The 14,367-nt window shown below is 36.3% G+C and overlaps 1 protein-coding gene across 1 annotated transcript in view; it reads left to right on the top strand.

The window, feature by feature from the left end:
• TEX11 (testis expressed 11) overlaps positions 1-14,367 on the top strand; it is a 508,239-nt gene that overhangs the window by 11,135 nt on the left and 482,737 nt on the right. The window contains exons 3-4 of the mRNA XM_037820830.1: positions 1,911-1,995; positions 6,834-6,913. Of these exons, the coding sequence (XP_037676758.1) occupies positions 1,911-1,995; positions 6,834-6,913 (165 nt within the window). The remainder of the gene's footprint in view (positions 1-1,910; positions 1,996-6,833; positions 6,914-14,367) is intronic.

The following is a 14,367-nucleotide window of genomic DNA, read 5'->3' as shown; positions in this document are numbered from 1 at the left end:
TTGTATGAAGTATGCCCAAAGTCAGATTGCTCTGTGGTGTCCAGTCCACGCAGTTCCTGGCTTTTTACCTACTTTCCTGGAGGAGTAACTAAAACTTACAGCTCACCAGTCTGCCATCTTGCCCCGCCTCCGGAATGTCTTTTCATTTATATACATCTTCAATTTCTTTCAGCAATGTTTTGTAGTTTTCAGTATACAAGTACTTTACATCCTTGGTTAAATTTATTCATAGATATTTTATCCTTTTAGATGCTATCATAAATGGAATTTTTTTCTTGATTTCCTTTTCCAGTTGTTCATTGTTGTGTATAGAAACAACTGATTTTGGAGTGTTGATCTTGTACTTTGCAATATTGCTGAATTCTTTTATTAACTCTAGTAGTCTTCTTGTGGATTCTTTGGGATTTTCTTTATATATTTCACTGTGAATAGAGATAGTTTTGCTTCTTCCTTTCCAATTTGGATGCCTTTTACTACTTTTCCTTGCCTGATTGCTCTGGCTAGAACTCCCAGTACAATGTTGAATAGCAGTAGTGAAAGTGGGCATCCTTGCCTTGATCCTGATATTAGGGGGAAACTTTCACGCTTTCACTGTTGAGTGTGATGTTAGCTGTAAGTTTTTCATATATGTCATTTATTTGTTGATGAAAGTTCTGTTCTATTCCTAGTTTTCTGAGTGTTTTTGTCAAAAAAGGTGCTGGATTTTGTTAAATGCCTTTTCTGTGTTAATTGAGGTGAGCACGTGTTTTTTTCTTCATTCTTTATGTGTTTTGGGGGAAAAATCAAATAATGCTTCACATGAAAGCATCATTAGGTCAACCATGGCATGGGAATATTATGTGAGAAGGACAGAGCTAGGCATGAGAATTAGCCCCAGAATATTTAGTGAAGTGTCAGCCAAGATAGATAAATTGGTTTAGAGGGAGGCTCATCAGAAAAAAATATGATACTGTAGATGAGAAAAGTGGCCCTAGAGAAAAGACTTAAAATTAAAATATAAAATATAATTTTCTACCATCATTATGCATAAGTTGGGTTTTTTTTCCAGTTAGTATTCCTCTTAGATTATAGCATCCATCATAATTGCCACAGCACAGTGGGAGATTTAGGTCAAGACTATGCCATATTGGTCTCAGGCAATATCACCATCTAGGACTAATAATTTTCTTCCAGAGGTCTCTTGCCAGAAACCAGCTATTTCCAATTATGGATGTTGTGTCCTCATTTTTTCCTTCAGACACTATGATCTCAATTTATTTTTGTATCCTGTTGACTAGGATCCACCTAATGGAAAGACAAACCCCAAAAGAAGCTATTAGAAACTTTGTCCTCTGGCTCCCAGAACAAAACTGAGCAAACAGCAGATCTTATTATTTGAGTGTGTGTCCTTTATTCAGCACTTTGGCAGTTATTATAAGTGCTGTGTAAGTTGTACAAGGCATGATCTTTGATATCAAGGAACCTAGTTGGGAAATAAGAATAACAATTAAAGAATAAATTGTACAAAGTGGTATAATTAACTGCTAAATTGCGTGAAACTTAATGAAGATAGGAATTCAAAGAGATATCAATGTAGATGGTACTGGTTGTCGAAAGCCTTATGGTTGGAGCTGGTGCTACTGAATTGGATTTGAGTTACATAAAGACAAAGGGAAGAGGTATATCAGATGAAGTCAACAGTATGAATTAAGGTACATAGATAGTAATGAACAAAGTTGTTCATGGGACAGTGAGACAGTCACTGTAATAGCGGGTAAGTTTTTTGGGGGGAGAGGTAGAATGGGACTAGATTATGGAGAACCTGTAAATGATCCATGATAGTTACATAAGCATAAAACATACAAGAAAGGAAATATCATTGGAGATGGATGGTATTTTAACTGGCTAAGGAAATGTTTCTCTTTGTTCAGGTTGAAGAAATGGCGATAAACCTGTGGAACTGGGCAGTTACCAAGAGAGTAGGTTTGATTATAAGTGAAGAGCAGAAAGCTAAATGTATGTATATGTTTTGTGTCTCATATCATAAAGAGTATTCTTATTGTATATTTGGTTGTGTTCTTAAAGTGTAAATAATGTTTTGATCAGTTCTTAGTGGAGATTTGTTAAAAGAAAACCAAAACAAACAGCCCATAAATATTGGTTTCTCAAGCAAATAGCCTCCCTCAGTTTTGTGACTTTTTGGGGGCTGCCTCCTCATTAATAAAAGTTTAAAGGCATCACTGTCAGAGACAGGCTGAAGATGAACAACAAAGATGATTAAAGTGAGGGAAAAGGAGAACTTGAGGAAACTTTAAAGGACGTGGATTATTAATTTACCCTGGAGAAGAGATGATCAGAAAGTTTAGGATTCCAAGGGACCATCAAATAGTAGTGTCCCCCTCTCCATTATTAATAGAATGAAAAGCTATTGCCATGTGAGGGATTTAGATTTTAAAAATGGCAAAGAATAATTTCTTCTTGAGGTGTTGATAAACATTGGAATGAGTTACTAAGAAAAATTATAGAAATTCTTTCAACCTGGGAGAGCAAGCAAGAACAACACAACAAAAACTCCAAACCCAAAACCATACTCACCTGCTTGGATGATTTAAATGTGGTCCATTGTCAGGCAAGTTTTAGTGCTTGTGCTAAATGGGCCAGGTTTTGTATGCTGATAGTCGATTTTCAGCAAGCCTAGTGACAACAAAAACATTTATGGGAAGTGTATCCCCCATTATAAAGGATACATTGAGATAACAAGCCAAAGGGTGAACTTCTAACTGCTTGACTTTGTAAAGATAAATGACTTTTGTCTGTGTATTAGTCAGGGCTCTCCAGAGAAACAGGATATATATATAGAGAGAGAGAGAAAAAAAAAAGAGTGAGAGAGAGATTGATTTATTGTAGGGAATTGGCTTATGTGACCATGGGGACTGACAAGTCTGAACTCTGTAGGGCAGACCAAAAGCTAGAAGCAAAGATAAAGGTGATGCTGAAGTCCTCAGTTTGAATTCCCCAGAGGAAGCTGGCTGGCTAGAAATTCCAGCAAGATCCAATGCTGAAGTTGAGGCAGAAATTCTTCTTTTGACCTCTGAAACCCCCAGTCTGGCTTTTAAGAACTCTAATTGATGGGATGAAGAGACTCTCCAAATTGCTGAGGGCAATTTCTTTTGTTGATTGTAGATGCAATCCACTGATTAAACATGCAAATCTCATCTATGAAATACTCTCACAGTAATAAGCAGTCCAGTGCTTGATCAACCAACTGAACACTATAGCCTAGGCAAGTTGACACATGAAATTATCCATCACAGTCTGTATGTACCAAATTGAATTTATTACTAAGTATTTTTCTTTATGAATATAAACCAAACTATTTTAAATTCAGGGTAGGTATAGGGTAATTATCGGTTAATATAGTCAATAATATACTTACTCATGACTCTACTCCTCTATTAGGATGTTTAGAGAACAATTCTATTCTTTTAACTCTTAGATAGATGTTGATATCTTTGCTCCTGGGAACCTTAGATCCTGTAGTTATGGGGAGAGAAGAGTTAGAAATTTATCTTTGAGAAAAACTTAGTACACAGGTTAACTGTGTATACTAAAATGTGTTAATTCTAAACTACCATTCTGCATATCAAGGAATGTTGCTTCAGATGTTTTTCACTGGTTGTCAAATAGTGGGGATATGGCAAATGAAGGGATATGGTACTGCAGCCCCAGGACCTCCCCAAATCTACTGTCTTGCTGCATATAGAAATTCTTAATCAGATTTTTTGGGTGCTTGTTATGTGTATAGTACTTTTTAGATACAGTGGACAATAGGATGTAGTGCAGGAATCCCCTGATTTAAAAGTTTTGTTCCAAAAATATGTTGATTGGAAGATATCTTGTCTTCTTAAAAACAAATTCAATGTGCCTAGATTATGGTATGTGATGAAAAAGCTATAAAGATATATAAGCTTCAATTTTTGATTATTGGAAGAATGATGGAACAATCAACAGAAATAGGAAAATTGGAAGGTGGAGAAATGATTGTAAATTTTAGTTTTAGACCTGTTGCATTTGAGGTGACAATAAGGTTGGAGATGTGAGACTGGAGCTTATGAGAAAGATGAGAGTTTGACCTATAGATTTTACAATTATTCACATAGAGGTGATAGTTGAAGCCACAAGAGTATTTGATTTCTGGGAAGGAGAAAATACAGAGCAGTGGTTCTTAAATATTGGTATAAATCAGAATCATCCCTGGAGCCTGTTAAAATTACAGATACTCAGGCCATACCATTGTAGGTTTTGATTCGGTAGATTTAGGATGAAACCTGGGCATCTCTATAATTTGAAAAAAAATTTCTCAGGAATTCTCATGCACACCAAATTTTAAGAACCACTGGTGTTGAGAGAAGAACAGAGTGGTGAGATTTTAACCTTGAATCTTCCAGTTAGAGACTGGGGTGGGGGTGAAGAAGAAGGATAGGAACACTCAAAAAGATTCTAGAGAAAACTCATCATTCATTTATGGAGTATGTACTCCTCATAGGGTTGTCATACCATGTTATGACAAGACAGGAGAAAGGGACTATGTAAGACTCCAAAACAAATTTGCCAGGCACATATTATGCTTGAGGATCTGGGAAGAAAGGGGTTAAAGCTAAATAAAAAGTAAAAATAAAGAATTAATAAATGTCAGAGGGCGCAACACTAGGTGCTGTCTCAAGGCAATTGAAATACCATGTTGTGGGCACTGATGGCATAGAGTAAGGCAGATGTTCAAAGGAGACAGTAAGCAACTAACCAAAATGTCTATAATATAGAAGGGTCAAGAACAGACTGATAAGAAGACAAGGATAGCACAACAGCAACAAAGAAAACATCATTACATTGGAGTAGCATTCTTTTTCAGCCTCAGCCACCTTTGACCTGGTGATAAATACCAACAACTGGATCATGAATGTAGGGATGGTAGCAAAGTTCTTAGAATGAGACATTTCCCATACAGGAACACTGCTCAATGCTAACCAGGATAGTGTGAGACCAAGGGAGTAGGTTGATTCAAAAAAGGTATGATAATCATTGTGAAATGTTGCTCAGAAGTCAGGAAGGTGATTTTGGGGGCTGCCGTTTAAATAATGCGGTAAGGATGCAAAACAGATTGCAGGAGCTTAGTGAGATTACTGGGTAGCAAGAAAACAACGGTAGCTGGTAGACCATTCAATTCACAAAGTTTGGGAATGACAGGAAGAGGAGAAGGGGAATAGAAGCTTAAAGCAGAGTAGAGTCAGTTGTTGAAGTTTTTCAAGGAGGCGAGATGGTTATGTTTGAAGATAGATCAGAAGGAGTAACTTCAGAGGGAGGTACTCAAGAAATCTTTGAAGAAGGGACATAATTGAGAGATCAGGTTCCTTGAGAATACTGAAGAATTAGTAAACTTTGGAAAAAAGAAAGGAAACATCCTCAGAACTGGAAATGCAAGTCAATATAAATATAGTAGTAGAAATTGTTTTACTGGAAATTTTTTTTCAGAAGCAAATTAATTTTGTTAAGGAATGAATAAATTTTACATCTTTTGATGTAAAAATCTGACCACTTCAGTAACCCTGTAATTTCAATGGGGCAAATCTCTTTTTCCATGGAATATTATTCAGAAAGGGTATTAGCATAGGTAGAATGGCTGCTGAGATCTAACATAAAGGCGACTAGTTCTGTGTGAGGTCATCTTTAAAAAATTTGGATGTGTTTTATGATGAAAGAAACTACAGAAATAAAGATGACAATTGTCAGGCCCCAGAAAAAGAGTCTAACATATAGAAGGAATGTCTGATTCACGGGCCCTGCTGCTTATCTCATAAATACCGGGTGTGCCATAAACTAAGGGTTGAAGGCTGTTTTAGGAATCCCAGTCACAGTGGCACCTAGACTCCAGGGGCAGACAAGGCAAGATCAGATATCCCCATAAAGATGAATGACCGCAAACAAGCCGAAAGGCCTGCTTCCTCCACATAGATAATATAGTGCACAACAAAGAAGAGTAGTGTGTTAAAACCCTAGTAACCAGTCAGCAGAAACTGATAAGCACTCACCCAATCGAGGCCCAGAACACACTCAGCAGGACCCCCCCCCCCCAATACCCAACGTGGGTTTTTCCTTTAAAAAATGCTGCTCTCAGATAGAGGGCCGAAGCCATTTTTCCTTTCTTTCTTTTCTAATGGCTCCCACCTGCTTTCTTCTGCTTTCTTCCTCTAATAAACCTTAAATTCTCTACTTAAACCATGATTCGCTGCATTTGTGTGGATTCTTGAACGGCTCTGAACCTAACAACAATATTATTTAAATGTTCCTATTTTCAAGGGGAAATGAATGATATAATGAAGATGTCTGTACTTTCTAAATTATACTTCAGGAACTATTAAATCACCTACAGAAAAGAATGTATTTAGAAAATTTCACATTTTAGGTGAAAAATCTAAAACTGGCCTGGTATCCAGAGATTTTGTGAGATGTTGATAGCTTTTAAGTTCCCATTCTATTTAAAATTATGCTGTTGCCAGCATGATATATACAAGAATGACACATGGAACCAGGTATCCTCGGTGAGCCTTTGGGATTTAAGACCTGCAGAAATTAAAATATGAGAACTGAATATCTCTCTGAATGGAGCATTAAGCAAAGGATTCATCTAAGTTTCAGGTCATTTACTTTTGAAAATTGTTTTATAAAAGTCCTTTACAATACTTAATTTTAACAATTACAAAACTGACTTCACTTCAGCCCTCATTTTCTCTTTATAGGTATACATAAAAGGAAAATGAATGTTTTATGCTTATGGGTGTCTAATTACTATTTTGCAGTACGACATGTTGCTTGCAAGCTGGTGTGTATGTGTGAAAGCTCAGCTCCTTCTGAAGAAGCTATTCGAAGACAGATTTTGGTAAGTCTGAATTAACTGAAGAGAAAGTGCAGATGCAATGAGATGGTGGTTATTCATATGTAGATGGTAGAAGTTTGAGTAAATCTGGAAGGGGTTTGAATCCTTTAGTGCTGTCCAAGTTCCTTTTACAATAGGGATATCTACTACAGTTAAAGGTCTCAGCAGTACTATAGTTGTTATTGCAAAGGTTCAGTGGACTAAATATTGAACTTTCAATTCAGGATTTATGAATTATTTTTTTTTGCTTTTATCACTGCTAACTTGTTTCTCCACTTAGAAAAAGGGAGCAGTATTATTTAGTTTTAAAAGAGGTTTTCTGAGTAATAGCTAATGAAAATTATGAACATTCAGCAGTAAGGAAAAGTACAGGATTAGAAGCCTGAAGACCTAGATTTGAAGCCCAGCTCTGCAAATTACTAGCTGTGTGACTTGGGAAGATTATTTAGTCTTCTCATTTGTAAAAAAAGGAATATTAATATCTACCCTAGAGTATTGTGGGGTTAAACTTAGAATTTTTGTGAAAAGTGCTTTGTTAACTATAAATTATATGAGTAAATATATAGTAGTAGGATTCTTCCATGTAAATGCTATAAGAACAACTTGATAAATCCCATATCATATGTAATGTATATAATAAACCTTGGTTGAATGTGGGGCTCACCTTGTGTGTTTCCTGTCTTTCAAAGATTGTTGCCTTTCCAATGCCTTCAAACAGTTTTATATTGTCCAGCTTTTATAGTTATTTTTAGGGTCAGTCTGAATCAAACTATTCTATCCTGGCTGGAATTGGAGGGTCCCCCCTTGCATTTCTATTATTTAAAAAATTAATTTATTTAAAATATTTATTTCACCTAAAATAACACATATGTATGTTTAAATAAAGTTAAATTGTTCAGAAAAGAAATGAAAGTAATGAAAAGTAGTAGTTTTCTGCTCCATCTCTTTGTACTCTTGTCTTGCTCCCTTGAGGCAAGTACATTTTTTAGTGGAAAGTATTTTTCACAGTATTAAAAAATATATTTTATTATGGAAAGCTGAAATATAAACAAAAATAGATAAGGTAGTATAATGATTTCTCCAGTTAAGCATCACCCAGCTATAGTAATTGACGCGTGGCCATTCTTGATTCATTTATATCTCCTCCAACGGCAATCCCTCCTCCTCCCTGCCGCCCTGGATTATTTTGAAGCAAATTCAAAACATATCATTTTGTCCATATATATTTTGGTATGTATCTCTGAAAGACTAGGCCTCTTATTATTCAAACAAACTCAATACCCACTATAACACCGGATAAAATTTAACAAAGATTTTCTGAAATCGTCAAATAAACTGTCTCTCCGTCTCTTTCTTTTTTGCTTTCCAGTTGGTTTCTCAAAATCAAAGTTTCCACATTTTGTATTTTGTTAATGTCTCTTTTAATCTACCTGTTTCCTCTTCCTTTTAGTTGTTGTTAAAGATACCAGGTTGACTGTCCTATAGAGTTTCCTAAATTCTGGATTTCAGTGATTGCATTCCCAAGGTGTCATTTAGTATAGTCCTCTGTCCCGTTTTTCCTGTGGATGGATAGTTGGGACTAGAGGCTTGTTCTGATTCAAGTTCAGTTGGCAGTAATGTTCAGGAGGCAGTAATGTCCCCTTCTCTCTCTTTTTGTCATTAGTCCCCTTTGAAGACTACTGTCCCCAAATCCATTATTTCTGTAGGAGTTTGCATATTCTAATTCTGTTATCGTCTATTAACTGGAATAGAGAGAAACTTTCCCTCATCGACTATTTGGTTACCCTCAGGTATACTTTATACCAGAAAGACAGATTAAATACTTGATTCTTTCCTTTTATTTAAGTTTTCAGAATGATGAATTGGTTCCCTATCATCTTTAAAAGATGACCAATTTTTAAAAACTATCATTATGTACTTATGGATTTTAACATACTTTAGTGAGTTTCAATCCATCATAGTTATTTTTATTGATGTACAGTGTTCCATCTTGGCCAGTAGGAGCCTCTTAAGTGCTTCTGCATCTTTTTGACATGACCACAGTAGTCTATAATGGTTTCTTTGAGTTCCAGCATGACAAGATATCCAGGATCATCTTGTACGTTCATGCCCTAGACTTGGAATCAGTCATTCCTCCAAGGAATTCTGTTTTCTTTTAGTGAATAATGGTATTTAGAGACCACAATCCAGCCATTACATGTGCTCATTGCCATTGGACTGGTTATTGTTTCTAGGCCTTTTTGGTTGACAGAGCTCTTTTTTGTTTTTTTTTTTTTTTAAAGAGAAAGTATATACTGAGTTAATATTGATATTCCAAATAGAATTTAGGAGTATAGGATTTTACTTCTTTGATTTTATTTTTGTATCTGTTTTTTTTTTTTTTTTAATTTTTATTTTAAAGACAACCTTTTATTTTATTTTTTTTATCATCATTTTGAGATATATTCACATACCATGCAGTCATACAAAACAAATCGTACTTTCGATTGTTTACAGTACCATTACATAGTTGTACATTCATCACCTAAATCAATCCCTGACACCTTCATTAGCACACACACAAAAATAACAAGAATAATAATTAGAGTGAAAAAGAGCAATTGAAGTAAAAAAGAACACTGGGTACCTTTGTCTGTTTGTTTCCTTCCCTATTTTTCTACTCATCCATCCATAAACTAGACAAAGTGGAGTGTGGTCCTTATAGCTTTCCCAATCCCATTGTCACCCCTCATAAGCTACATTTTTATACAACTGTCTTCGAGATTCATGGGTTCTGGGTTGTAGTTTGATAGTTTCAGGTATCCACCACCAGCTACCCCAATTCTTTAGAACCTAAAAAGGGTTGTCTAAAGTGTGCGTAAGAGTGCCCACCAGAGTGACCTCTCGGCTCCTTTTGGAATCTCTCTGCCACTGAAGCTTATTTCATTTCCTTTCACATCCCCCTTTTGGTCAAGAAGATGTTCTCCGTCCCACGATGCCGGGTCTACATTCCTCCCCGGGAGTCATATTCCACGTTGCCAGGGAGATTCACTCCCCTGGGTGTCTGATCCCACGTAGAAGGGAGGGCAGTGATTTCACCTTTCAAGTTCGCTTAGCCAGAGAGAGAGGGCCACATCTGAGCAACAAAGAGGCATTCAGGAGGAGACTCTTAGGCACAAATATAGGGAGGCCTAGCCTCTCCTTTGCAGCAACCGTCTTCCCAAGGGTAAAACTTATGGTAGAGGGCTCAACCCATCAAACCACCAGTCCCCTATGTCTGTGGTCATGTTAGCAACCATGGAGGTGGGGTAGGCGAATACCCCTGCATTCTCCACAGGCTACTCAAGGGGGCACTACATCTTTTTTTTTTCCTTGTTTTTCTTTCTTTCTTCTTTTTTTTTTTTTTTAACTTTCCCTTCTTTTTTAAATCAACTGTATGAAAAAAAAAGTTAAAAAGAAAACAAACATACAATAAAAGAACATTTCAAAGAGACCATAACAAGGGAGTAAGAAAAAGACAACTAACCTAAGATAACTGCTTAACTTCCAACATGTTCCTACTTTACCCCAAGAAAGTTACATAATATAGCAACATTTCTGTGAACTTGTTCCTACTATATCCATCAGAAATTAACAGACCATAGTCATTCCTGGGCATCCCCAGAACGTTAAATAGCTTATCCGTTCTTCTTGGATTATTGTTCCCCCTTCCTTAATTGCTCTCTACTGCTAGTTCCCCTACATTCTACATTATAAACCATTTGTTTTACATTTTTCAAAGTTCACATTAGTGGTAGCATATAATATTTCTCTTTTTGTGCCTGGCTTATTTCGCTCAGCATTATGTCTTCAAGGTTCATCGATGTTGTCATATGTTTCACGAGATCGTTCCTTCTTACTGCCGCGTAGTATTCCATCGTGTGTATATACCACATTTTATTTATCCACTCATCTGTTGAAGGACATTTGGGTTGTTTCCATCTCTTGGCAATTGTGAATAATGCTGCTATGAACATTGGCATGCAGATATCTGTTCGTGTCACTGCTTTCAGATCTTCCGGGTATATACTGAGAAGTGCAATCGCTGGATCGAATGGTAGCTCTATATCTAGTTTTCTAAGGAACTGCCAGACTGACTTCCAGAGTGGCTGAACCATTATACAGTCCCACCAACAATGAATAAGAGTTCCAATTTCTCCACATCCCTTCCAGCATTTGTAGTTTCCTGTTTGTTTAATGGCAGCCATTCTAACCGGTGTTAGATGGTATCTCATTGTGGTTTTAATTTGAATCTCTCTAATAGCTAGTGAAGCTGAACATTTTTTCATGTGTTTCTTGGCCATTTGTATTTCCTCTTCAGAGAACTGTCTTTTCATATCTTTTGCCCATTTTATAATTGGGCTGTCTGTACTATTGTCATTGAGTTGTAGGATTTCTTTGTATATGCAAGATATCAGTCTTTTGTCAGATACATGGTTTCCAAAAATTTTTTCCCATTGAGTTGGCTGCCTCTTTACCTTTTTGAGAACTTCCTTTGAGGTGCAGAAACTTCTAAGCTTGAGGAGTTCCCATTTATCTATTTTCTCTTTTGTTGCTTGTGCTTTGGGTGTAAAGTCTAGGAAGTGGCCGCCTAATACAAGGTCTTGAAGATGTTTTCCTACATTATCTTCTAGGAGTTTTATGGTACTTTCTTTTATATTGAGATCTTTGGTCCATTTTGAGTTAATTTTTGTGTAGGGTGTGAGGTAGGGGTCCTCTTTCATTCTTTTGGATATGGATATCCAACTCTCCCAGCCCCATTTGTTGAAAAGACCATTATGGCTCAGTTCAGTGACTTTGGGGGCCTTATCAAAGATCAGTCGGCCATAGATCTGAGGGTCTATCTCTGAATTCTCAATTCGATTCCATTGATCTATATGTCTATCTTTGTGCCAGTACCATGCTGTTTTGGCAACTGTGGCTTTATAATAAGCTTCAAAGTCAGGGAGTGTAAGTCCTCCCACTTCGTTTTTCTTTTTCAGAGTGTCTTTAGCAATTCGAGGCATCTTCCCTTTCCAAATAAATTTGATAACTAGCTTTTCCAAGTCTGCAAAGTAGGTTGTTAGAATTTTGATTGGGATTGCATTGAATCTGTAGATGAGTTTGGGTAGAATTGACATCTTAATGACATTTAGCCTTCCTATCCATGAACATGGAATATTTTTCCATCTTTTAAGGTCCCCTTCTATTTCTTTTAGTAGAGTTATGTAGTTTTCTTTGTATAGGTCTTTTACATCTTTGGTTAAGTTTATTCCTAGGTACTTGATTTTTTTAGTTGCTATTGAAAATGGTATCTTTTTCTTGAGTGTCTCTTCAGTTTGTTCATTTCTAGCATATGGAAACATTACTGACTTATGTGCATTAATCCTGTATCCCGCTACTTTGCTAAATTTGTTTATTAGCTCTAGTAGCTGTATCGTCGATTTCTCAGGGTTTTCTAGATATAAGATCATATCATCTGCAAACAATGACAGTTTTACTTCTTCTTTTCCAATTTGGATGCCTTTTATTTCTTTGTCTTGCCGGATTGCCCTGGCTAGCACTTCCAGCACAATGTTGAATAACAGTGGTGACAGCGGGCATCCTTGTCTTGTTCCTGATCTTAGAGGGAAGGCTTTCAGTCTCTCACCATTGAGTACTATGCTTGCTGTGGGTTTTTCATATATGCTCTTTATCATGTTGAGGAAGTTTCCTTCAATTCCTACCTTTTGAAGTGTTTTTATCAAAAAGGGATGTTGGATTTTGTCAAATGCTTTTTCAGCATCTATTGAGATGATCAATTGATTTTTCCCTTTCGAGTTTTTAATGTGTTGTAATACATTGATTGTTTTTCTTATGTTGAACCATCCTTGCATGCCTGGAATGAACCCCACTTGGTCATGGTGTATGATTTTTTTAATGTGTCTTTGGATTCGATTTGCAAGTATTTTGTTGAGGATTTTTGCATCTATATTCATTAGGGAGATAGGCCTGTAGTTTTCCTTTTTGTAGCATCTTTGCCTGGTTTTGGTATTAGATTGATGTTAGCTTCATAAAATGAGTTAGGTAGTGTTCCATTTTCTTCAATGTTTTGAAAGAGTTTGAGTAAGATTGGTGTCAGTTCTTTCTGGAAAGTTTGGTAGAATTCCCCTGTGAAGCCATCTGGCCCTGGGCATTTATTTGTGGGAAGATTTTTGATGACTGATTGGATCTCTTTGCTTGTGATGGGTTGGTTGAGGTCTTCTATTTCTTCTCTGGTCAGTCTAGGTTGTTCATATGTTTCCAGGAAATTGTCCATTTCCTCTACATTATCCAGTTTGTTGCCATACAGTTGTTCATAGTATCCTCTTATAATTTTTTTAATTTCTTCAGGATCTGCAGTTATGTCACCTTTTTCATTCATTATTTTGTTTATATGGGTCTTCTCTCTTTTTGATTTTGTCAGTCTAGCTAGGGGCTTGTCAATCTTGTTGATCTTCTCAAAGAACCAACTTTTGGTGATATTTATCCTCTCTATTGTTTTTTTGTTCTCTATGTCATTTATTTCTGCTTTAATCCTTGTTATTTCTTTTCTTCTACTTGGTTTAGGATTGGTTTGCTGTTCATTTTCTAGCTTCTTCAGTTGATCCATTAGTTCTTTGATTTTGGCTCTTTCTTCCTTTTTAATATATGCGTTTAGTGCTATAAATTTCCCCCTTAGCACTGCTTTTGCTGCATCCCATAGGTTTTGGTATGTTGTGTTCTCATTTTCATTCGTCTCTATATATTTAGCAATTTCTCTTGCTATTTCTTCTTTAACCCACTGATTGTTTAGGAGTGTGTTGTTTAACCTCCAGGTATTTGTGAATTTTCTAAGTCTCTGATGGTTATTGACTTCTAATTGTATTCCATTGTGGTCAGAGAATGTGCTTTGAATAATTTCAATCTTTTTAAATTTATTGAGGCTTGTTTTATGTCCCAGCATATGATCTATTCTGGAGAAAGTTCCGTGAGCACTAGAAAAGTATGTGTATCCTGGTGATTTGGGATGTAATGTCCTGTATATGTCTGTTAAATCTAATTCATTTATCAGATTGTTTAGGTTTTCAATTTCCTTATTGGTCTTCTGTCTGGTTGATCTATCTATAGGAGAGAGTGATGTGTTGAAGTCTCCCACAATTATTGTGGAAACATCAATTGCTTCCTTTAGTTTTGCCAGTGTTTCTCTCATGTATTTTGTGGCACCTTGATTGGGTGCATAGACATTTACGATTGTTATTTCTTCTTGCTGAATTGCCCCTTTTATTAGTATGTAGTGGCCTTCTTTGTCTCTCAAAACATCCCTGCATTTGAAGTCTATTTTATCTGAGATTAATATTGCTACACCTGCTTTCTTTTGGCTGTAGCTTGCATGAAATATTTTTTACCATCCTTTCACTTTCAGTTTCTTTGTGTCCCTGTGTCTAAGATGAGTCTCTTGT

Source organism: Choloepus didactylus, chromosome X (assembly GCF_015220235.1).
Source record: "Choloepus didactylus isolate mChoDid1 chromosome X, mChoDid1.pri, whole genome shotgun sequence".
In the NCBI taxonomy this organism is placed as follows: domain Eukaryota; kingdom Metazoa; phylum Chordata; class Mammalia; order Pilosa; family Megalonychidae; genus Choloepus; species Choloepus didactylus.
This window is presented reverse-complemented; position numbering and strand designations above follow the sequence as displayed.